This window comes from Megascapheus bottae, chromosome 16 (genome assembly GCF_031878675.1).
Source record: "Megascapheus bottae isolate mThoBot1 chromosome 16, mThoBot2.hap1, whole genome shotgun sequence".
NCBI lineage: Eukaryota > Metazoa > Chordata > Mammalia > Rodentia > Geomyidae > Megascapheus > Megascapheus bottae.
The window spans coordinates 34,623,270-34,647,099 of NC_143524.1; the positions used below are offsets into that span (position 1 = coordinate 34,623,270).

The 23,830-nt window shown below is 39.5% G+C and overlaps 1 protein-coding gene across 1 annotated transcript; it reads left to right on the forward strand.

Annotated features, from left to right (window-relative positions):
* The first annotated feature begins 14,158 nt into the window (after window positions 1-14,158).
* On the forward strand, window positions 14,159-23,830 carry Psma1 (proteasome 20S subunit alpha 1). The gene is made up of 10 exons (XM_090348103.1): window positions 14,159-14,215; window positions 15,358-15,402; window positions 16,054-16,155; window positions 16,277-16,380; window positions 17,088-17,176; window positions 17,661-17,731; window positions 18,446-18,575; window positions 19,828-19,907; window positions 20,346-20,456; window positions 23,474-23,830. Exons 1-10 carry the CDS (start codon window positions 14,213-14,215, stop codon window positions 23,528-23,530), a joined length of 792 nt encoding a protein of 263 aa, XP_090204229.1. The 5' UTR covers window positions 14,159-14,212; the 3' UTR covers window positions 23,531-23,830.

Here is a 23,830-nt window from a genome sequence, read left to right on the forward strand (position 1 = left end):
TCCTATAAAACACATGGACAGGATTAAGTTGAGAAGTTCCTACATCTCTGTGGTGAAAGAAAAGGAAAACAGGGGAGAAGAGAGTGCAAGGAAGGAGAGGAGGAAAAAAATAAGGAAGAGGACAAGAGGCGAGAAAGGAGAGTCTTAAAAAAAATACCTAAGTCTGTGACACCAGCTGCTTTCCAGTTATTTTTGTTTGAACAAAGGAAGCCAGTGTCTGGCAGATACAAGAGTCTCAGCTAGAGTTTTGAGAAGTATTTTAGGGGTAGACTACAATATGGGAAGGAAATGTTTTCTCTTGAAAAGCAGTCAGTTGCCTTCAACAAGTTACCAACAAACTGGAAAGTTTGTACTTTGTTTTGTTTTGTGGATCCAAAATGCCAGCTTCGAAAGGTCAATAGAATGGCCTTAGGCACTTTAAAATGTACAAAATATTTAGGAGACATGTCAAGCATATAACTGAATCACTGTCACTGAATTCATCAAAAGGGAACACAAAAAAATCAGAAAATAGAATGAAATGTTCATTTATTTGCTTGTTTGATACCGTGTCTCTATATGCAGCCTAGGTTGGTTTTAAACTTGAAATACTACCTCCACTTTCCAAATGCTAAGTTTATAGATGAATGTACCATGCATACCCAGCTTTCAAATGTTACCAGAAAGTCAGCACAGCTATCTCAGTTTTTGTGTCCAGCAAGAGAAAAACTCAGGCAAGATAGGAACTGCAGTGAGTAAAAATCAATTAGGCAAGGAATATGAAATCAGAGTATTAGACCCAGTCCCAAACTCTTGGGATTTCACATATCAAGCCTGGCCACTTGCCTTTGTACATTAAATAAAGAGCTATCACAAAGGGTTGAGAAGACAGGTTTATCATGTGCCATGGGCAGCCCATGGGAAGACAACATTTCAGTTCGGCTTCAGCTATCTTTGATGAGCTTTAAGTTTAAATGAAAGAATTCAGGGCAACTGGTAAAAGGGATGAATAGTTATAGGTATGGCCTGGAAGGTGATTCTTTCAGTTCTGCTTCTGAAGCATTCCAGAGAAGATATTATCACTGTCATCATTTGGAGAAGCAATCTGGTTCCTGTGAGATGATTACTTCTGCTTTTGAGAGCAGCCTCAATATTATAGGTAATTGTCCTCACTGGGTGGGGCAGGTGGGTGGGGGGGGGGTGGGCAGGGGTGCTCTGTCCTGAAAGGCTTTGCTGTTTCTTAGGGATAGTTTCAGTCATTTATCATGAAGATGTTATAGATCAGTCCTGCCCTTCCTGAATTCCAAGATGATTGCTAAGTGACTATAGAGAGAATGACTTAGAGCAAAAACAAAATAAAGCAGGGATGCCAAACGCTTCTCCTACTTTTAGTTCATGGGCCCAATATTTTTCAACCAAAACAGTTATCTGTTACAAACACACTTTCAACAGGTGGGAAGCAAGTTACTTGTGGGATGAGAAGGACAACATTAGTCTTTGGGATTTTAGAACTTATTGAAATAACTAAGAAATTCCTATCCTTAGGTCCAGCCTACAGGGCAGAAGTCATCTATGAATTCAGAAGTTTTAATTATAATGTTTTCTTTGCAGATACCTTGTGATTTCTTCTTCCCATGGTCACCAATTATATCTGTCTGGTATATAAAATTTTCCCCTTAAGGACTGAAAGCCTTGACAAATTTTCAATTTTAGGACTTATTTGCATATCCCTTTCACTCATGGCTAGCTGCTACTCATCATACCTATAACCCTAGCTACTTAAGAGACTGAGATCCAGATGACCATGGTTCAAAACCAGCCCAGTCAAGGAAAGAAAGTGAGACTCCCCAAAATAACTAGGAAGGAAAGAAGGAGGGGAAATGGAAGGAAGGAAGGAAGGAATAAGGAAGGGAGGGAGGGAGATATTTCTACAATTTAATAATCAGTACTCCATATGCTTTTCTTTTTTAAAGAAAGTATCACTGGGCATGGTGGCACAAGCCTATACAACCCCAGCAACTGTGAGGCAGAGGAAGGAAGATCATGAATCCAAGGCCAGCCTGGGTTACAAAGGAAAGACACAGTAGAGAGCGAAGGAGGAGAAGGAGGAGGAGGAGAAAGAGGAACAGGAGGAGGAGGAAAAGAAAGAAAGAAAGAAAGAAAGAAAGAAAGAAAGAAAGAAAGAAAGAAAGAAAGAAAGAAAGAAAGAAAGAAAGGAAGGAAGAAAGAAAGGAAGGAAGGAAAGAGAAAACGAAGAGAAGAAAGAAAAGAAAGAAGAAAGAAAATCAGTCATGGAGGACTTTTTTTTTGCCAGTCCTGGAGCTTGAACTCAGGGCCTGAGCACTGTCCTTGGGTTTTCTCAAGGCTAGTGCTCTACCACTGGAGCCACAGCACCACTTTCAGCTTTTTCTTTTTATATGGGTACCAACTCAGGGTATTGTGCATGCTAGGCAAGCACTCTACCACTCCCACACTCCCAGCCCCATAGAAGATTTTAAATAAAGATGGGTTCGGTCTATTTGTGGCTCATATGTGTAATCCTAGCTACTCAGGAAGCTGGGATGGTTCAAAACTAGCCAGAATAGGAAAGTCCATGACATTTATCTCTAACCACCAAAAAGTGGAGCTGTGGCACAAGTAGTAGAGTGCTAGTTTTCCACAAAGAAGCTCAGAAACAACATCCAAGGCCTCGGTTAAAGCCCCAGGACTGGCATCAGAAAAAAAAAAAAGGAATTGAAATCCATGTGATATTTTTTTTTATTTTCAAGAACCTTAGATCTAAATTCTAAAAGCAATTTATTGGATGCATAGTAACTTATCTTGGAACCTCTTTCTGCACAGTAGAAATACTAGAAATTATTTTTTAAGGCTAAATGTATATATTTTCAAATGTTTCATTGAGAATGGAATTTTAAAGTTGGTCATGTGGTACAAGCCTGTAATTTTTGCTGTTTGGGAGACTAAAGGAGCAGATGTTCCTAGGCAGATGTTCTACCACCAAGACATGCCTCCTTCCCTTTTCTGAGACGGTTGTTTTGTAATAGGTTCTCACTTTGACCCACACTAGAACGTGGACCTCAATCCCCCTATTTCATGCTTCCTGCTGTAGCAGAGATGACAGTTGCACATCACCACATCAGCTATTTGAGAAGAGGCCTTAAAAACTTTTGGGGGGCTGACCTTGAACTACAATGCTCCCCTGAGTGGCTAGGATTATAGGTACAAGCCACTGTGCCTAGCTCAAAAAAATATATCTCAATGAAATTTGTTAAAGACCTTTGTCAAACTGGAGATAGAGATTCACAATAGAGCATTTGTGTAGCAAGCACTAGGCAGTAGGCCCTGGGATCAATTTGTAGCAGAATCACAACAACCAAACAAAAAACTGAAGGATTATCATATATCCTTAATGTTAATAAACTAGCCACTCTGTTGTGGATCATCCAAATTCTCCATGTGATGTCAACTTTTCTGTAACATGTATGATAACCTTGTTGTTGTTTGTTGTTGTTACTATTTTGGTGCTAGTCCTAGGGTTTAAACTCAGGGCCTGAGTACTGTCTTGGAACCCTTTTGCTCAAGGTTAATGCTTTACCACTTGAGCTACAGCTCCACTTCTGGCTTTTTTGGAGATGAGTCTCACAGACTGCTGCCAGGGCTAGCTCTGAACCAGGATCCTCATATCTCAGCCTCTTGAGTAGATAGGATTACTGACATGAACCACTGAGGTATGACAACCTTCTAAATGAATATTCTTATTCCCTTATCAAAGAGGGGAGGGACTCTCAAGAATATCCAGTTAAGACTCCCACTTTTCTTTCCTAGCACTTCTCCCTCAGACTCTCTTCCAAGAGGTACCAAGAAGAGTAGGGACAGTGAAGAATTAGGGGAAGAGCTCACAAACCCTGCCAGTTAGTTAAAGGTCAGCTCAGAAGGGACAATCAGGGAGAGGACAAGAAAACTGAACTGCTCTTGAGCTGGCAAAACTGGATGATGGCCAGTGTCTCCTTCCTGGGCCACCGAAGAGCTTTGGCAACATAGTTCTGCAGACCCCACACAAGATGAAAATGCTCTGCAAACACAGGGTCTAGTTTTCCCTTTTTTAGGTGAATAGACTGAGCCAGTTTTCACCAAGGGGTCAAAGGACAGAGGACAGAGGATCAAACTAGTACGTGCTGATGAGAAGCTTACTAGCCTATTTGGAAAGACTGAAACGAAAGACTTACTAGCACAAGACGTGAGTTGTGAAATCTGGTCAAAGGATTTTATGCAAGGATGTCCTTTTTCACTTTTTGTCAGTCCTGGGGCTTAGACTTAGGACCTCAGCACTGTCCCTGCTCAAGGCTAGTGTTCTCCCATTTTGAGCCACAGGGCCACTTCTGATTTTTAAGTGGTTAATTGTAGATAGTCTCACAGATTTTCCTGCGCAGGCTGGCTTCAAATCACCATCCTCAGATCTCAGCCTCTTGAGTAGCTAGGATTACAGGCATGAGCCACCAGCACCTGGCTGCAAAGATAAAGATACATACATACATACATGTATATATATAACATTTTAATTAAAGGGGAAAATTATTGTCACATACTAACTCATAGCATATATTATGTAAGTGAATACTTTCTTTTTAATTTCAACATAGAAAAGGGACTCCTAAGTTTTTGCACATGATCCCCAGGAAAGAAAAGTAAAATTATTTTCCAGAAATAAAGTATGCTTTTAGACTGGCAACAGAAAACTAACATTAGCTGACTTAATCTAAAACAATCAGATTTTCTAAGAGGAAAAGTTGACATCTAACTCCACACGTTCGTTCTCTTTTTGTTTCCATAATTTTTTTCACATTTCCTTTCTGGTGGGAGTAGTATTTTACTGTTGTGTTAAAAACCCACTTACAAGAAGAATGATGAAAGAAGTGACATCGATCAAGATGCATCGTATTCATAAACAGATTTGATGAACGATAACTTCTTTGTACAACTATTTAAAGATAGTAAAAATATTTTTTAAAAAACCTATTGCAAACTTACCACATATCAGTTATTTTAAAAATATGTGTAAAACTTAAAGGAGAGACATTGATTTCCAGAAACAACACCTTTTTTTTTTTGCTCTTTGCTCATTTGGTGAAGTGGATTTGTTTTCTGAAAATGTGCATTGAACCTGAGAACATAATCTTTCCTAAGTGCTTGTCTAATTCCCTGTGTTTTTCAGAGGAAAGAATCCTGAGGATTGGGTCCAACTGGGAGGAATGTTAGCCAGGGTGGCCTGAAAGCAACATAACTGGATGCACAGTCCAAATTTTCATCATCTTACTTGCAAGGAGACAAGGTCAGGGCACAGAAGGCAACTTTGTGCATTTGTGGGAGGGGCAGAGGCCAAGAAGCCTGTAGGGAAGCTGAAAACAAGGGAGTGAAGATCTGATCAGAGCTGGGGTGGTAAAGAGGGTCAAGGGAAGCGGTTCAGTTCCAAAGCCACAAATGGAAGCCTGTGCCAGAGTGCCCCTTTTATGTTGGCTGTTGACAGAGGTTTAGCAGCTCAGAGTAGCCTCCCATCACTCCAGGCTAAGCATTGAAATGAGTAAGCAGATATAGAGTCTGTTTTATCCTCTCTTGTATATTGCTTTTTATCTCTGGACTATATGTTTCAGTTATCCTTTACTTCTTTTCTCTCCTTACTCCTGTTTTTTGTTTGTTTGTTTTTTGGTTTTTTTTTTGTTTGTTTTTTTTTTTGCCAATCCTGGGCTTGAGCTCAGGGCCTGAGCACTGTCCTTGGACTTTCTCAAGGCTAGAGCTCTACCACTTGAGCCACAGCACCACTTCCGGATTTTTTTCTATATATATGGTACCGAGGAATCAAACCTGAGTCTTCGTGCATGCTAGGCAAGCACTCTATCACTAGGCCAAACTCCCAGGCCCCCATTACTCCTGTTTTTACAGCTCTGATTTCCTTTGGCATTTATTCTTGACTTTTCCTCTTTTCTCCCTTCCCCGGTCATCCCCTGTCCTCTCCTCCCATTTCTCTTCTTTCCTCTCTATCTCTATGTGTTGGTCCAGCCGGCTGCTTTCCCATAGATTCCATGCTCTTCTCCCAGGTAATACTGGGCCCATTTCGGACAGGCAGTAAATAATCAGCCTCCTCCCCCGCTCCTTTACCTTGAGATGGCACTACTTTGAGGCAGTTACAACTATATAAGTTAACAAGATCCCCTTAAAGTTACCCTCAAGTCTGGGGAGCTGCCACCTGAGCCTCAGCCATAAACCCTAACCAGCCATGATGAAGTCTCTGGCTCACACATCTACACCTAGGTCCTCACCTCCTATCCCTTCAGCCTCTGTGGGTTATATAGGTTACCTCAGACAATAGCTGGCACTTTTCATTTTTGTGAGAAGGGGTCTTGCTGGTCCTTTGCTGGCAATAAACCTTTATTTTGTTCTCTGTGCCCAGATGCCTGCAGAGTTGTGGCAGAGCCTAACACTATCTCACTATCTCTTTTACTGTGAGAGCAGTCTACATGTTAGCCTTTTGTAGCCTTTGCTCCCTTTAGTTAGTAAAGTTTCATCTATAAACTAGGACTTTTTGTTGGTCTTTACATTTTCAGGTCTCTAATCATCTCTGTGGGAAGTGGAATCATTTTGCAACAGGCATAAAAATAGTTTTAAAGTAAAAGCGGACACAGAAAAATAAGGCAAAAAAAAAGAAACATGGAGTCAGGGATTTGTCTTGAAACATCCATTCTAGCCAACCTAGAAACAACCTTGCAAATCTTTCTAGGTGGAGGAAAGAAAACCCATAGGGAAATTCTGCCCCAAGTGTGTCATTTGCTTTTACAGATTACCTTTCAGTGAAATTTCGACATACAAACAAGCCAGACTAAAAACAATGGTTGCTATTAGTCAGATGTCCAACGACACTTCTCAAATGTAGGCAGATTAGTTTTCCTGGCACAACTGTTTCAAGAGAAGTTCCGGCTTAAATCCATGTATGGCCATTTTATATCTGCCACTACACATTCTTGCATGCTAAACCTTAGTCTTGTCAATGAGCTATTTTTAATAGGGTTTTTGTTGTTGTTGTTTGGTTTATAAAAAACTAACCAACACCCCAAACAGCAGAACTGCTCTGTGTATACAAATGCTCTGGGAAGGCCCAAGTCAGGTACTGGGTGTAGTCACAGGACAAACCGCATGGCCTGCCTTGGCAGCCCTGTTCTCACCTGCAGGCTGCCCACACACTCCTTCAAAACGGAGCTTCTCTCATGCCAATTGGCTGGCTGAGCTGCTGAGAGAAGAAGCTTGTAAGGGCAAAGGGAGATGACCAGGTAAAGATTTTATAAACTTCTCTTCAAACTTAAAACTTGATTCACCTTTCCAATTCACATTGGAAGTCCCACCTCTTTCTAAAAATCTTGGGCACTCATGAGTTAAAGGGGTATGGAAGCTGGTGTAGCCTGGGGCTGTCATCCAAGCCAGCTGAGCAGGCAGCAGGAAGGGTTTGGTTCTGGCTTGGCTACAGACAGGCCATCTGGATGCAAGAAAAGCCTCGAATGCCAGCAGCAGCTTTTCTCTTTGGTGTTAGGCCTCATTGAGTCCAACCTGGAGAGAGAGAGTGGTTTAAGACTCAAACTGAGATTCTTCTTTGAACAGGGATTAGTTGTTTTGAATTTTATATAAAACAAATACTATATTATACATATGTATGTAGGTATATAGATACATATATGTTCTGTTTGGCAAAGAAAGTCATAGGGAACAATATATACATGAGTCAAATATACTCAGAAAAGTGGAATTGGGGTATAACTTAGCAGTAGAATGTTTGCTTGGCATATTCAAAGACCCGTGGTTTAGCCCCAGCAAAATAACAACCACAACAGTCTTAGACTCAGGTGTAAGCCAGATTTGCTAGACTTAAGAATGGGTAGATATGATTACGGTTTATATTTATTTTTGTATAAATAATAACTTTTCTAGGAATCTGGATTGGCTATCTGAAAAAAATAAATTTTTAAAAAATATTGTATTTTTCTACCACTCATAAACATTTATTTTATTGTGTTTCCTAAGGTCACTTGAACACGCAATGCTGTCACACTGAAATTGCTTTAAAAATTCTACATTTTTGCTGGGTGCTGTGGCTCATGCCTGTAAATCTAGCTACTTAGATCTGAGGATTGCAGTTCAAAGCCAGTCCAAGAAAGAAAGTCCATGAGACTTGTCTCCAACGAACCATCAATAGTCAGAGCTGTAGTTCAAGTGGTAGTGTTAGCCTTGAGCAAAAGAAGCTCAGGGATGGTATCCAGGCCTTGAGTTCAAGCCTCAGGTCTGGCATTTTAAAGAAAAAAGTATTATTTCTCCATCTCTTACATTTAATCATGTGATATTTATAATTAATTGTATTAGGCATAGTGTTAACATGGACAAATGTAATTCCTTTTGTAGGAAATTTTTCTCTATTAAAATTGGGAAAAACAATCCTTGAGGAAATTGTAGCGACTTCCTACTTTATATGATTCATGAACATACTGTCTGTTTAGAAACCACTCGCTTTAAAAGATAGGATCTAGTCTTCTTAGCTATAGCAGTCTATGCTTGATTTGTATGTGTAATTCTTAACAAACAATTAAAGGAAAGGTGAATGTAAATTCACATGGACAAAACAAAGTGCAAGGGTGGGGATATTATCCTTAAGAAAAGTTTACCTTAAGGAAGAGAAAATGCACGTTTCTTTCTCTGTGCTGTGTAGATGGGGGGAAAAGACATTTTTTACTTCAAGGCATTAATTGCCATCTAGTAGCCAAGAAGGGAACTGCATAGTTCAAAAACTTCAAAAAAGCACATCGGCTTAAAAAAGGCACATTACTTTTACTGTGAACAATATCTTAAGAATTATTAGCCTATTGATGTGCCAGGGATTTATTTAGTTTTTGTCTTGAGAAAAGACATGAAAATGTTTGGCTGACTCTTAAGAATTCTCTTTTTTGTCCCAAATGTCTATTCATTTGATATCTTTGCCACCTCACCTATAAGCCAGCCAAAGAAAAATAAATTGTGGAGTCACTATTGACAGTAAAAATTGCTAGTTGTGGCCAATGAGAGGGAGAAATTCTTGTTTTTAATACAGAAAGTACTTTCCCAAATAATCTTAGATTTCTATAAAAATAAGAGCAAAATATATTTTATTGTTCTAAGACAGTAAGAGGATGTTTATTTTGAAAATGAGAGACATTTTAAAAGGCATAAAATAATTTCCAAGCCAGGCACTGGTTCACATCTGTAATCTTAGCTACTCAGGAGAATGAGATCTGATGATCACAACTCAAAGCTATGCTGGGCAGGAAAGTCCATGAGACTCTTACCCCAATTAACCACCAAAGCTCTGGAAGGAGAGCTGTGGTTCAAATGGTAGAGTACTATCCCTTAAACAAAAATGCTAAGGGGCAATGTATGAGTGCGCTCACACACACACACATACCCCAAAAATAAGAATTTCCAGACAAGACTATTCCTCAAACAGTGAAAGAGGTCCTTATTTCATACTCCACTAGCCACATTTTTTATGTTTGAAATAGTCACTCTGAGTATTAAATTTTAAGGGAGATCATCTATTATTTTGCTTCATGAATCTTGGCAACGTAACAAAAATAAGTAAATTATTTCCAGAATATCTAATTGACAGCCCAAACTCAAAATGTAAATGAATATTCAATGTCTCTTTCTCAAAATCTGCTGTTCCTTTCTCTCCTTCATCTCAGTTCACAGTAATTCCGTTCCCATTTGTTCAGGCCAAAAAAACTAGAATCATTTTGAATTCTCTTTCTCTTATACATCATATCCAATTCATTAGCAAGAATTATTGGCTCTGCCTTCAAAACATACCCAGAATCCAACCACTTCCTACAAAGTCACTGCCACAACTTGGGTCCAAAATACTGTCATCTTTCACTTGGATTACTGTAAGAATCTTGATCTCATTACCATGCTTGATTCCTTATTTTCTGTTCTCAATGTGAGAGTCAGGATGATCTTTCTCAGATGTCATGCATGCCATTCCTATTTGAAATCCTCTAGAAACTTTTTATCCCACTCAGAGTCAATGTCTTTATTATAGCTTAAAGGCCCCTAATAAATAATAGGGCTTCTATGATTTCCTTCAAATAATGTTTTTCTATGTGGTTTACTTAAGTATTGTTAGTTCTTAGTAATAATGCTTGGCATATGGTAATAATGTTTGTATATATAATTGGCAAATACATAGTTGAATGAATAAGAAATATTTGACCCTTAAAACTTATCCTTTGTCAATTCACTTTACGCATATATTAGTGTTCATGGGAATTGAAAATGGGAAGCTACATTCTTAGAGTATCTCCATTTTTAATTTTTTTTTTTTTTTGCCAGTCCTGGGCTTGAGCTCAGGGCCTGAGCACTGTCCTTGGACTTTCTCAAGGCTAGAGCTCTACCACTTGAGCCTCAGCACCACTTCCAGCTTTTTTCTATGTATGTGGTACCGAGGAATTGAACCCGGGTCTTCATGCATGCAAGGCAAGCACTCTACCACTAGGCCAAACTCCCAGCCCCCATTTTTAATTTTTTTAAATTCTTTTTGTTGGTTGTGGGACTTGAACTCAGGCCTGGGCTTTTTTGCTCTACCACTTTAGCGGTGGTACCACTTCTGAAATCTGAGTCATCTCTTTTTTTTCTTTTCTTTTTTGCCAGTCCTGGGGCTTGAACTCAGGGGCTGGGTACTGTCCCTGAGCTTCATTTGCTCAAGACTAGCACTGTATCACTTGAGCCACAGCTCCACTTCCAGCCCCTTATGTGGTATTAAGGATTGATCCCAGGGTTTCTTACATGCTAGGCAAGCACTTTAGCCACATTCCCAGCCCTCTTCAGAGAATCTTATAGTCCCACCTTTACAGCCAAAAAAACAGATATTTAGTATTCTGAGGTTGTAAAAATTTTTAGGTCCTTTAAGCATGACTTGGGGATTTGGTTCAGCCTACAACCTAAGTTTTAACAAGTAGTTGCAAAATTGATCAATAAGTTGTTTAGACTAGGTCTGTAGAACATTACTTCTCCAGTTTAAAGACTACTGTTAGTTATTTCAGAATTTATACAATTAAAATATTCTATTAAGAGTCAAGCTAAACATTTCCCATAGACATGTAACATTTATTGTTCTTAATTATCTAGGTAGCATGTTGAAAGAATTGCTTCATTTCTGGAAATTTTTTTCTAAACAACTCACATGTGCCAATGGATTTTCACAGGAATCTCTTGTGGTCACACAATGAGGAAAGGAAATTGCATTATGCAATTTGGCTACAGCTCTAAATTTTTCTTCTTCTCAAAAATGTCTATTAATTCTTATTTGCTTTAGTACAAGTGTTAGCTCCTACCAGTAGAAAACCCTATCAAAAGTTGGCCAAATAAACTATGGAGTATTCATTTGGCAAAATGACAGTTGAAAGTGTGTTGCTATACCAGCAACACATAATTGTAATCCCAGCACTTGGGAGGTGGAGGCAGGTTACATAGCAAGTCCTTGTCTTTAAAATATTTTACACAGGCCGTGAGTTTGGCCTAGTGGTAGAGTGCTTGCCTAGCATGCACAAAGACCGAGGTTCGATTCCTCGGTACCACATACATAGAAAAAAAGCCAAAAATGGTGCTGAGGCTCAAGTGGTAGAGCTCTAACCTTGAGAAAGTCCAAGGACAGTGCTCAGGCCCTGAGCTCAAGCCCACGACTGGCAAAAAAAAAAAAAAAATTACACAAACACACTTATAGAGCACAGCACAGCACAGGCAAAAATGTTTGTGATGTAATATTGGTGTGACCTAAAGCTACTTTCATGCAAATTGTAACTTTGCCCTTTGAATTTCTTAGTATATAGTGAACTATAATGCTGTTCCATATGTAAACAGCTACCGTAAACTGGTGTCTCCACCAATCACAACAACTAAACCTGCGGCTAGTCTGAGACTGAGACCTGACAAACATGATCACATAAACCAGATGCCAACTGTAGCCATTCAGATTGTTTCTTTATGCCACTTCTCCATAGAAACATAACCCTAATGTGTTGTATTCTGAGTCATTTTGTTTCCGACTATCGCCAATTCATAATTTTTCATTTCAGCTTTGGTGGTTTTTCTGGAGCTGGGGTGTATTCGGGTTTGAATTCAGAGCTTCCTACTTGGGCTGTTCTTGGGCCAGTGTTTTCTTTTTCATATTTTAGCATCTTATTTAAGTTTTTCATTTTTATTATTATTGTATAGGTGATATACAGTGGGGTTGCAGTTACATAAGTCAGGTGATGAGTATGTATCTTGTTGAACAGTGTCAACTCTTCTCATTTTCCCTCAGTGTCCCTCTCCCTGCTCCACCCTCCACAAGCTGTATAGTTCATTTTCAGCAGTCTAGTATCACTTCTGAATTAGTTCACCCTTGTCCCACCATTTTTGTGCAACCTGTTACCATCTCCAAAACAGAAAAACTTATATACAAAAGGTTCAGAACACAAAACCAGCAACAATGATGAAACAAAAGCAAAATAACAAAAACCTCTTCTTTCTATTTCTTAATGTTCATTTTCATAAACATCATTTTATAGGATCATATGGACATAGTTATTGAACCTTTGTGATCTTCTCCTGAGAATATCCTCCTTTGATCTTACTGTATGAACGTCTAGACCATTATATAATTTATCATGTTCAAGTTTTGTCTTTTACCATCCAGTGTGTTTATTGCATTAGGCACTTCCTAGTTACAACAAATGAGGGAAACCATGGAATCTGTTACTTTGAGTCAGGCTTACTTCTTTAGTATGTTATTTTTGAGATAGGATATCCTTCTACCTGGGTACACACCACCAATCTACCTATTTAAGACTGTCCATTCTTGTGAGGATGACAGGTTGTTCCCAAGTCCAGTTTTCCTCCACAGTCTCTTGGGCTTTTCTTTTGGGGTTTCCCTTAAAATGCAGTCTTTCCAGTCTCTGAATCCCACATAGGAGAATGACAGGAAGGGTCTCATGAACTTTGCAGTCAGGACTAGTCTTCAACTGATCCATTTTAACCTCACAAGCAGCTAAAATTATAAGCATTAGTCACCAGTGCAGCCAAAACGCTTCTTCCTTATTTTTTTATTGGTTTACTAAAAATATTAATTGCTGATTTGAGGTCATTTATTGAGAGATTTAATTTTATAGACTGGTTGACGTTTTCCCTTGACTAACTGGAAGTGTCATTAACGTTTGTAACGTATTACATTCAAGACGCAATCAGAGAAAAATTAAATTCACTGCGTATATATTAACATATAGAGGGTACTCTCACATGTCATTTATTTACTAGCCAGTTTAGAGTCGCTAATGGGAATACCACAATGAGATTTATGTGTCCATTGTGGGGGTGGCGAAGAGAGGGATCAACTTGTTTCTTTGTTCAGAATTTAACTATTCTGAAAACAAAAGAAAAAAAGCAACAACAAAAAGGCCTGACACCACACTTACTAATGATATTTTAAAGAGGTACTAAGTACACACCCTTTCTCCTTTACAAGGGGAATTAGTCGTGAATAGTGGTGTTAGCTTGCAAAACTGTCTTAACAAAAGAAAGACAGATTCGTAAGAACGTGAAGTTCAAAGTCTGGCGGAAGCAACTGGTAAAACTGAGTGATCAGTGATGAGCTTTGCCTATACGAGCTCTCCAGGGAATAAGAAAGGGGATTCCAGAGTAAAAAGCTTGAACACAAAACTACTCAAGGAAGGGCAAGGTGGACACGCAAAAGCGACAACGACGCCATGGTCAACGATTCTGTGGCCTTTTCTGCAGCCTAGTTCTTCTCAGTTCCACAACGTCCCAAGACTTTGCCCCGTGGAGAGGTCCACAGGCAGCTTCGCATCACCCACCAACCCTTAGCACAGAACTCCAGCTCCAAGAAGGAGGAACTGGCGGGAAGCTACAGCACACCAGATCGAAACCTGAGATCACAGGACTCGCGAGAACACAATTGACGGACAACTGTGGCCCAGAGCTCCCAGCCAATCCTCGAGGCCGTGGGGGGCGTTTTGAGGGCGGGGAAACAGCAGGAGCCCATCGATAGCTCTGGAATAGACAGCCCTGCCCTGCGTCCGCTGCTGTCGTCACGCAGCCCTTCCCTGTGGATCGCCGCGCTCTTCCGTTCGCATCTTTGCTAGAGGCTCTCCTCCAGGTCGGCGCAGGAACTATGGTGCGTTGAGTCTCGGTTTTTAGGAGGTTTAAGGCGGAGGTGTGCTGACCGCGGGTCCGTGTTCTGCCTCTCTCGTCTCCTTGCTCCTGGCGGGCGAGCGGCCGCGGGAGCCTTGCAGGCTCGGGCTGTGATTCAGCACCTCTGAGCCAGGCCCGGCCCGGAGCGGTCGGCAGTGGCCGCGGCCTGCTCGGCGCGGTTGTGTGCGGCTTCCGCGGGGCTTCTGACCACCTACTCCGCGATCGCTGAGTGGAGTTCCTTCAGTGGGGGAAGAGGGGTCTTCGCAGCCCTCTGACATCCCTCCTCCGCGTCCTTTGTGTGGGATCTGAGGGGAAGGAAAGGCCTCCCCGGTCGCGGCGCACCCCACCCCCTCGGTTCCTGGAACCCGCGTCCATTTATCTCGTGGGTCCTTTTAACTTCTCTGTTGGCACGAAAGGGCCCCTGCCAAGCTCTTTGACCAGTCCTTTGGTGATGGGAGGTGATCAGAGGTACATTGTCGGGCCCTCGGCTTCCCTCGAGTTTGCCGCCTCTCACCCCGTGATCTCCGTCCCACTGATAACGTTTTCGGGGGGCATTAATGGTTCTATCCTTGTAGCTATTTATGTTTGTCTCTAACTTCCCGAGGACATTTTTGAGTTTATTCACTCACTATGATTGGCACCACTGAGGGTTTCAGATCTCAAGGTACGCCTAGTCGTACCATGAGGACAGATGTGTACATAAGGAACTGTGAGTAAGTGTTGGAAATTCGAAAGAAAAGAGATGGAGAAGACTTCAAGAGTCCACAGATTTGTGGACTCGTTTAAAGTAAAAGGCTTAGGGGCATTTGTTAGCCTAGAGAACCACAGAGAAGCCAAGGTAAGTAGAAAAGTGGATGCCTATGGACTTGATCGCTTAACTGTCCAAGGTGAGTGCTGTAGAGGGTGACAACAGAAAGGGAAGATTGGACGCCTAAAATGCCCCCGTCCCTCCTCCCACAGCTCGTGGAAAACTTAAAACTGGCTAACTTCTAAGTGTGGATGTGATGTTCTGGCAAGGGTGCATTAATGGAACTGCTTTAATGTTGAGTGGAAACACGTGAAGCCTTTCTTAATGTTGTAAATTGAGATTTGTTCTTAAATTTTAAGAGGTCTTTTTTCTTTCAGTTTCGAAACCAGTATGACAATGATGTCACTGTTTGGAGTCCTCAGGTAAGTAAGATAGATAATGTTTCATTCCATCCCCTCCCCCCTTGGCTTCACTTTCTTTTCTTCTTTTTTTCTTTCTTCCTTTTTTTTGACAGAGGATCTCACTAGATAGCCCAGAACTTTATGTCTTCCTGTCTCAACCTCCTAAATGCTGGGATTACAGCTGTGTCCTGACGGTGCCCACACGTCTTATGACATGTCTGTGAAGTGGCTTTTTTTACCCACAGTAGGTTTAGAAAAGTGTGAGATTGTAAATGCCTTAATCCCATCTGCCCAGGGCACCGAGACTAGAAGTTTGCTGAGTTTGAGGCCAGCCAGAGCAACTTAGAAAAAAAGCAGGGTGATACTGGCTCCTGTTAGTAATCCTAGCTGTTCAGGAGGTAGAGATGTGAGGATGATGGAGAAAAGGGAGCCCAGGCAGGAAAGTCCGAGAGACTATTGTCTCCAAGTTAAAAAAAAAAAAATGAATTGAGATTGTAGGATATGAGAAAATACAATATAATCATTTTAGATTTATCTTTTATTGTAAATATATAATTAAGTTTCTTTTTAAAAAAATCATTCCATGTTTAACTATCCTCATGGTTTTTGAAAACATTTCTAATTTATAAAATCTCCTGAAGTGAATTTAAGTGTTTTATTTTACCTTTTCAGGGAAGGATTCATCAAATTGAATATGCAATGGAAGCTGTTAAACAAGGTTCAGCCACAGTTGGTCTGAAATCAAAAACCCATGCAGTGTTGGTTGCACTAAAAGTAAGTAAAGACATAAGTATATATTGCTCCTTTGGAAAACAGAGCTACCAAATGAAATTTTCACTGTATAAACAAGAAAAGTTACAAGTTTTTCTTAATATCCTATAATGTCTCTGTTTAGAGGGCACAATCAGAACTTGCTGCTCACCAGAAAAAAATTCTCCATGTTGACAACCATATTGGTATTTCAATTGCGGGACTTACTGCAGATGCTAGACTCTTATGGTAAGTATGATCCTGAAAAATGAAATATCTTTATCATAACTGATTACTTTTCTAGCATCGGTCTAGCTCAGATATTTTAGGAAGTTGTCCACTAGAATATTTATAAATTAACATTGTGAATATCTCAATAGACCTGGATTAGCTATTAAATATTTTCATTTGTTTCTTATAGTAGTAACTAAAATGAAACATTATTATTGCCACTTTAGAGAAGTCACTGAAGAGTATAGTTGTTAATGCGTTGTACATATGTCTAAAACCAGCTAGACATTTGTCTGATCCTTAAGGATGAACCAGACCTCCTTTCCTTTAGAAAATTACTTAACATTTTTTTGCTGGACACTGGTGGCGCATACCTATAATACTAGTTACTCAGGAGACTGAAATCTGTTGATCTCTGTTCAGAGCAAGGGCAGTCAGAAAAGCCAGGCCAGGCAGGAAAGCCATTAAAACTCTTATCTCCAGCTGGAAGTAGAGCCATGGTTCAAATGGTAGAGCATTATTAATCTTGAGAAAAAAAAAAACTCGGGGACATTGCCCAAGGTTAACATAAAAATACATTCTTATGGCCATGCCTTATCTTTCTGATTTGTTCATATGGGTGTAATCCACGAAAATGTTAAGGAAAAAGAAAGGTGACTCAAACTGCTTTATTAATTGGATTAGTCTCTGATAGGAAATTACTAATTTTCTTGTTTCTCTTTTAGTAATTTTATGCGCCAGGAATGTTTGGATTCCAGATTTGTATTTGACAGACCACTTCCTGTATCTCGTCTTGTTTCTCTAATCGGAAGCAGTATCCTTTTTAACGTTTATGAATGTAAACTCTAAAAGTGTTTGGTACTTAGTGCCTGTTTTGGTTCATTTGGGGGTAAAAATACCATAGATTAGATTGTAAAGGCTTACACTGGATGCTCTTCATTATTTTTTTTAAGCAATTATTATTTTTCAGACATAAGTCCAATTTCAGAAGAACTGTGAAAACACCATTTTTAGGGGATATTTAAGGTTTCTTATTGTTCTAGATGCCCTGAAGTGTTTTGAACCTCTAAAGCCAAAACAAATGAGGTTCTACATGGGGAGAGATAATTTTGCTAACATGTATTCTTGGAGGGAAAAGTTATAATATAATATTAAGCTAAAAAATACTGTTCTATTTTATTTCTTCTCGTGTACTATGCAGTAATTAAGGAAGACACTAAAGGTCTTGGTTTTGTTTAACTTTAAAATAAAGATAGTACCTATTCTTTGTGTAGAACAAGTTCTTTAACTAGTTTAAGAGACCCAGATCCCAACTCAGCGGTATGGCCGAAGACCATATGGTGTTGGGCTGCTCATTGCTGGCTATGATGTAAGTTTATATAGATAGCATTTTCACTATTTTAAGAACTATAGTGCTGAGCATGGTGATGCATTCTTGTAATCCCAGTACTCAGGCTGAGGCAAAAGGATTGCAAATGCAAGTCTGGCCTGAGCTACATAGTAAGACTCTGTCTTTCAAAAAAATAAACAGAAAACAGCTGGGCACCAGTGGCTCACATCTGCAATCCTAGCTACTTAGGAGGCTGATTTCTGAGGATCATAGTTTGAAGTCAGCCCAGGCAGAAGAGTCCCCATGAGACTTTTTTTTTTTTTTTTTTTGCCAGTCCTAGGGTTTGAACTCAGGGCCTGAGTACTCCTTGGGGGTTCAGCTTGAGCCACAGCCTGAGTACTCCTTGGGGGTTCAGCTTGAGCCACAGCACCACTTCCGGCCTTTTCTGTGTATGTGATACCAAGGAATCCAACCATGCGTGCTAGGCAAGCACTCTACTACTAGGCCATGCTCCCGGCCCCCATGAGACTCTTACCTCCAGTTAACCACTCAAAAACCAGTAGTGGCACTGTGGCTCGAGTGGTAGAGTGTTCAAGTGGTAGTCTTGAGCACAAAGAGGCTGAGGGACAGTACATAGACCCTGAGTTCAAGTCCCAGGACTATCAATAGATAAATAAGAACAATTAAGCAGAAAATGCTTACATTTTTATCTCAACCAAAATCAAGAATTGTTTTGTCTTTCTCTATTTGTAGGATATGGGCCCTCACATTTTCCAAACCTGTCCATCTGCTAACTATTTTGACTGTAGAGCTATGTCCATTGGAGCTCGTTCTCAGTCAGCTCGTACATACTTGGAGAGGCATATGTCGGAGTTTATTGAGTGTAAGTAATAATTTCCATTTTTTTTTTACCTCCTCTAGTCTTTATATAGTGAATAATGTTATCATCCTAAGAAAAATATGAATGTTACATGGGCTCTTTATTAAATGAAGCCCTTAAAATGTCCATTGTTTCTAATTACTACTTATACTTATTTTTTAAAATTTATTGTAAAGGTGAAAGGGATTGCAGTTTCATAAGTCAGATAATGAGTACCATTCTTTTTAAATGATGTAACTCCTTCTGTCACTCCCCCAGTTTTCCCTTCCCATTCCCACCCACAAATTGTGTAGTTCATTTTCAGCATAGTGTCTAGTGAGTACCACTGCTGCATTTGTTCATCCTTTGTGCCTCCCCCACTACCACTTACTCTCCTAAAGATAGATACCTTGAAAATTGTTGATTCAGTATGCCTCAGCTAGAGTTGAGATCCACTGTACTAGATGCTGTGTTTGTAACTTTTAATTTTCTGTGATTCTGTTCATATTTAAGGCCATGTATACACTTCTGCATTAAATAGTCTATAGATGAGTAAAGGGTATTGTACCTAAGCTAAAGGAAACTAGTACCATGGCTTTGTACTTTGATTTTGCTTGCTCACTACTGACACTCTACCACTTGAACCATGACTCCAGTCCAGTATAAGTTTTCTTGTGATATAGCAGTCTGAAGGAACATCTAAGGATCAACAAATGCAGTGAAAAATAATCTTTTTTTTTTTTTTTTTTGCTGTGCCTGGGTGTTGTCCCTGAGTTCAAGGCTAGTGCCATTTCTGGTGGGTTTTTTGTTTGTTTTTTGCTTTTTGTTTTTTTCTGAACAGTTCACTGGTGATAAGAGTCATGGACTTCCCTACCTGGGCTGGATTCAAACCATGATCCTCAGATTTCAGCCCCTATGTAACTAGGATTACAGGCATGAGCCATCAGTGCCTGGCTAATTCTCTTATTAACATTACTTGAAACAAATTTTGTTGTAGGATGACAATAGGTAACTGAGAAAATGGAGTTGTAGAACCAAATGAACTTGGAAGTACTGGGTTAAACTTGAATGTGTTAAATTATGATAATTTGATTGGGATCTTTATAGATCTGATCCTGTTTCCTCATTAAAATAAGCTAGAATATTGTACTACTAAACATTTTGCTGTTTTTATTTTGGTAAGTTTAGTGTGAAACTAAAAGCTGTATTTCAAAATACAGACTTAATAAAAGAGGCTGCATATGACGATGAAGTAATTATACATGTATTTTTATAGGTAATTTGAATGAATTGGTTAAACACGGTCTGCGTGCATTAAGAGAGACACTTCCTGCAGAACAGGATCTAACTACAAAGGTGAATATTATGTTTTCCAGTTGTAGACATTAACATACCAGTTTAATCTTTGTTGAATATTGTAAGTAGTGGAATGTATACTTCATTGGGGGAGTGGGGAGGGATTGATGCTTGCGTCTTCATTTGCTCATGACAAAGGTTTTACCATGTATCTTAGACTAGCCAAAACTATCTGTATAACGCAATTTAGCCTCAAATTCTAGATTCTCCTGTCTTAGCCTCCCAGGTACTGGGAATTTGGTTATGAGCCACCATGCCTATCTCTGCTTACATTCTTCAGTTTGGAAAATGTTTAGGCTCCTGTCTTCCCTTTCAGTGAAGAACTAAGTGGTCTAAATTTGAATAGTCATTTTTTTTTTTAAAGACAGTTTTTTGGGGGGTATAAAGCAAAGGGAAAAAAAGCAGTAAATTTTGTTCATGTTTGTCACTTCCCCTCAGAATGTTTCCATTGGAATTGTTGGTAAAGACTTGGAGTTTACAATCTATGATGACGATGATGTATCCCCATTCCTGGAAGGTCTTGAAGAAAGACCACAGAGAAAGGCACAGGTAATTATTCTTAACACGAAGCTTTTCTTCTAGAAGTAGCTATTCCCATTGCAGCTGTCTAAATGTGCCATTTTTGTCCCTCTTTACTGAGATAGACTCACAGTTCAAATAGGAACAAGAAAATTAAGAACTGAGAAAAGTAAACTATTGTAGGGTCAGTGATCTCTATAAATAAAAAAATGGGAGAATTATTAGTTTATTGTCATACATTGAGCTACCACTAAAACTTAGGGGCTTAAAACAAACATTTTTCACAATTCTGTGGCTGAGTGAGGCACACATGGATGGTTCTGCTATTCTCACTTGAGATCTCAAAAAATGTACTCAAACATTGGGAGAGGAGAGGAACTCCAATGCAACCACCCATATTTTTATTCAAATAGTTCTTGAATTTATGGCTTTAAATACTGTCCATAAGATGATGCAAACTGTAAAGTTTCACATAGATATTAAATAATTATCCAATGGTCATAAAAATGGCTTTATAGGAGCCGGGGTGTGGTGGCTCTCGCCTGTAATCCTAACAACCAAGGAGTCTGAGATCTGAAGATCAAGGTTCAAAGCCAGCCTGGGCACAAAATGACCTGAGACTTGTATTTCCAATTAACCTCTAGAAAACGGAAAGTGGGGCTTGGCTCAAGGGTAGGGCAGTAGTCTGAGCTGGAGAGCTCAGGGACAGTGCCCAGGCCTAGGGGTAGGGCGATAGCCTTAAGCTGGACAATGTATAGGCTGAGTTTAAGCCCCATGACCCCCCCCCCACCCCCAAAAAAGGCTTTATAATTCTGATTAGTAAACTCGGGTAGGCATTAATGGCTTTTTTTTCTGGATCATATAATACCAGTTCCTAAATCATTCAGTATTTTCTCCCCCCAGTGCTTGGGATTGAATACACAATCTCAAGCATGCCATGCAAGTGTTCCAGTGATAAACTATACCCCTTTGTCCTATTCTTCCTTTCTCCTTGACAGCACTTTGTAACATTCTTTGGGGTGGTGGGGGTGGGGGGATTTTCCTATTTTATTAAGAAAAAAGAGAAGCATTTGGAACAGACAGCATTTCTCACAGTTTCTAATAAGTCCCCTCATTCCTGTACTTAGTTTTCTAGATTCTCTCTCTTCCTGTTATAATCAGAATCAACAGTTCAGTTCCTTAGGTTTCTAGATTCTCTCTCCTCCTGTTATAATCAGTATTAACAGTTCATTTTCCTTGGAAAAGCCAACCACTCCATTTGTATACTGTTAAAAGACTTTGTTCTAGCCATTTTTACCTAAGTACTCAGCTTCTGGCTTTCTAAAGGGACAGCTGGATCCTCTGCTAGAGAAACTGGGCCCCTGTCTGTGTAGTCTCAGTAGAGCCTCTCAAGCAGGATGGAAAAAGCTAAGCTTGCAAAAGTTTAAAAGTAAAAGCTGTGGGGGAAGGGGGAGTAGAAAATGACATTCTTAAGTGAAACTGGTAAAACATCACATTTGTTTTATTTTCCTGAGTCCTAGACATTGAAGCCAGGTTCTCATACTTGTTAGCCACATGTTTTACCACTTTGGCCATACTGCCAGCCCAACAGCATCAGTTCTCTGTTGGTAAAAGTAAGTCACAGGGCTAGCCTAGATGGTTTATGAGTAGACATTGAAAGAAGTGTTTATTGGGAACAACTTTGAACACTAAGTTGAGTCATAAATAATAACAAGAGCATCAAGAATTGTGGTTGAAAATTTTAAGTGTTGGGTAATAGTTCCTGGATGCTGAGACTATTGTCTTTGGTTGTCAATTCTTTTATTTTGGGGAGAATTATACTTTAAACTAGGGCTTTGTATTTATGGTGCATTTACCAGTTGAGCCATATTTCCAGTGTATTTGGGGTGGGTGAGGAATGAGGAAGGAGTTTGGGATCTTACTATGTCCCAGATTAACCCCAAAATCATGATCCTATTACTTCAGTATCCCAAGTGCTGGGACTACAGCTGTGGACCTCTATAACTGGCTGGTATTTGCTATTAATGAATGCTTATTTAATAGTTATGGAACTAAAAATAAAAAGTGGTAGCCTTATATTAGTGGCTCACTCCTGTAATGCAGGCTGAGATCTGAGAATCACAGCATGCTGTTTGTGCTTTTGCTCTGTTTGTTGGTAAAGGGTGTTTAAAAAGTGCTAGTTGTATTTTAAGTAGCAGGCTCAGAGAAGAAGGGCACATATTTTCTCATGTGGAAGCTAGATCTAAAATAGAAATATACATTATAACATATGTGTTTAAACAAAGGGATGAAAGGATGGTATACTAAGGGAGGAATTCAAAAAGTGTAACTCTTATCAACTAATGTATTTTTTATCAAAATGAATACCAGGAAGTAAAACTTGTTTTGTGGGGGAGGGGGTGAAGAGAGGCCCATGTAGGGAGGGAAAAAGACAAGCAAATGCAACTATTATAGCCAATGGACATTATACAGAAAATGAAGTAGAGCCATGTACAGCTCACATCTATAATCCTAGCTACACAGAAGGCTGAGATCTGAGGATCCTGGTTTAGAAGCAGCCAGGCCAGAAAGTTCATGAGACTCTTACCTTCAGTTAACCACTAGGAAACTAGAAGGTGCTATTACTCAAAGTGATAGAGTGCTAGCTTTGAGCAAAAAGAGGCTCAAGGACAGTGCCCAGGCCGTGAGTTCAAGCCCTGCAACCAACAGAAAAAAAAAAAAAAAGCATTTACTCATAACCTGACTTAGGGAATTTTATTCCCTTTGCACACCTACTTTAGTAATAATAAGAGACTTTTAAAAGATTTTTAACTTTTGAGAAAGACAAAGTATGCTATTATATAGAATTATTGAATGACTTTCAGAACTGAGATTATGTATAATATAAAGCTTCAGAAATTTTAAGAGGACAATACACAGAAAACTGATTATCAAAAGCACCTTGTAACTTGTTTTCTAATTTTTATAATGCAATATTTATAGTTGAGTATATATTGATGAAGTGTTCATTTGATACCTTTTCTTGTCCCCCCCCCCCCCCTTTTAAGCCTGCACAGCCTGCTGATGAACCTGCAGAAAAGCCTGATGAACCAATGGAACATTAAGTGATGAAAGTGTGTTATCAGATACATGAGAATTCAGAAGTGCATACTAATGACAGTAATTTGTACTCTGAACCAACAAATGCATAGTGGTGGAATGGTATGTTTTAGGAATCAGTCCAAAGGAAGTTTTTTGCAAGCAACTTCCCTGAAACAGTATAATTGGGTGCATTTTTTTTTCCAGAGGGAATACGCTATCATTTTCTAGAAAATATGGATATATATGCCAATGTTTTTTTATATGAAGCAAATAGTGTCTTTGGGGTTTTAAAGACAACTGTGAAATAAAATTATTTCACCTCC

What these genes read in the sequence shown, in the direction of transcription:
- Psma1 (XM_090348103.1), top strand. An exon ending in TGTTTCTCTAATCGGAAGCA is followed by an intron (nt 17,177 to 17,660) that starts GTATCCTTTTTA and finishes AACTAGTTTAAG; the next exon opens with AGACCCAGATCCCAACTCAG. An exon ending in TGCTCATTGCTGGCTATGAT is followed by an intron (nt 17,732 to 18,445) that starts GTAAGTTTATAT and finishes CTCTATTTGTAG; the next exon opens with GATATGGGCCCTCACATTTT.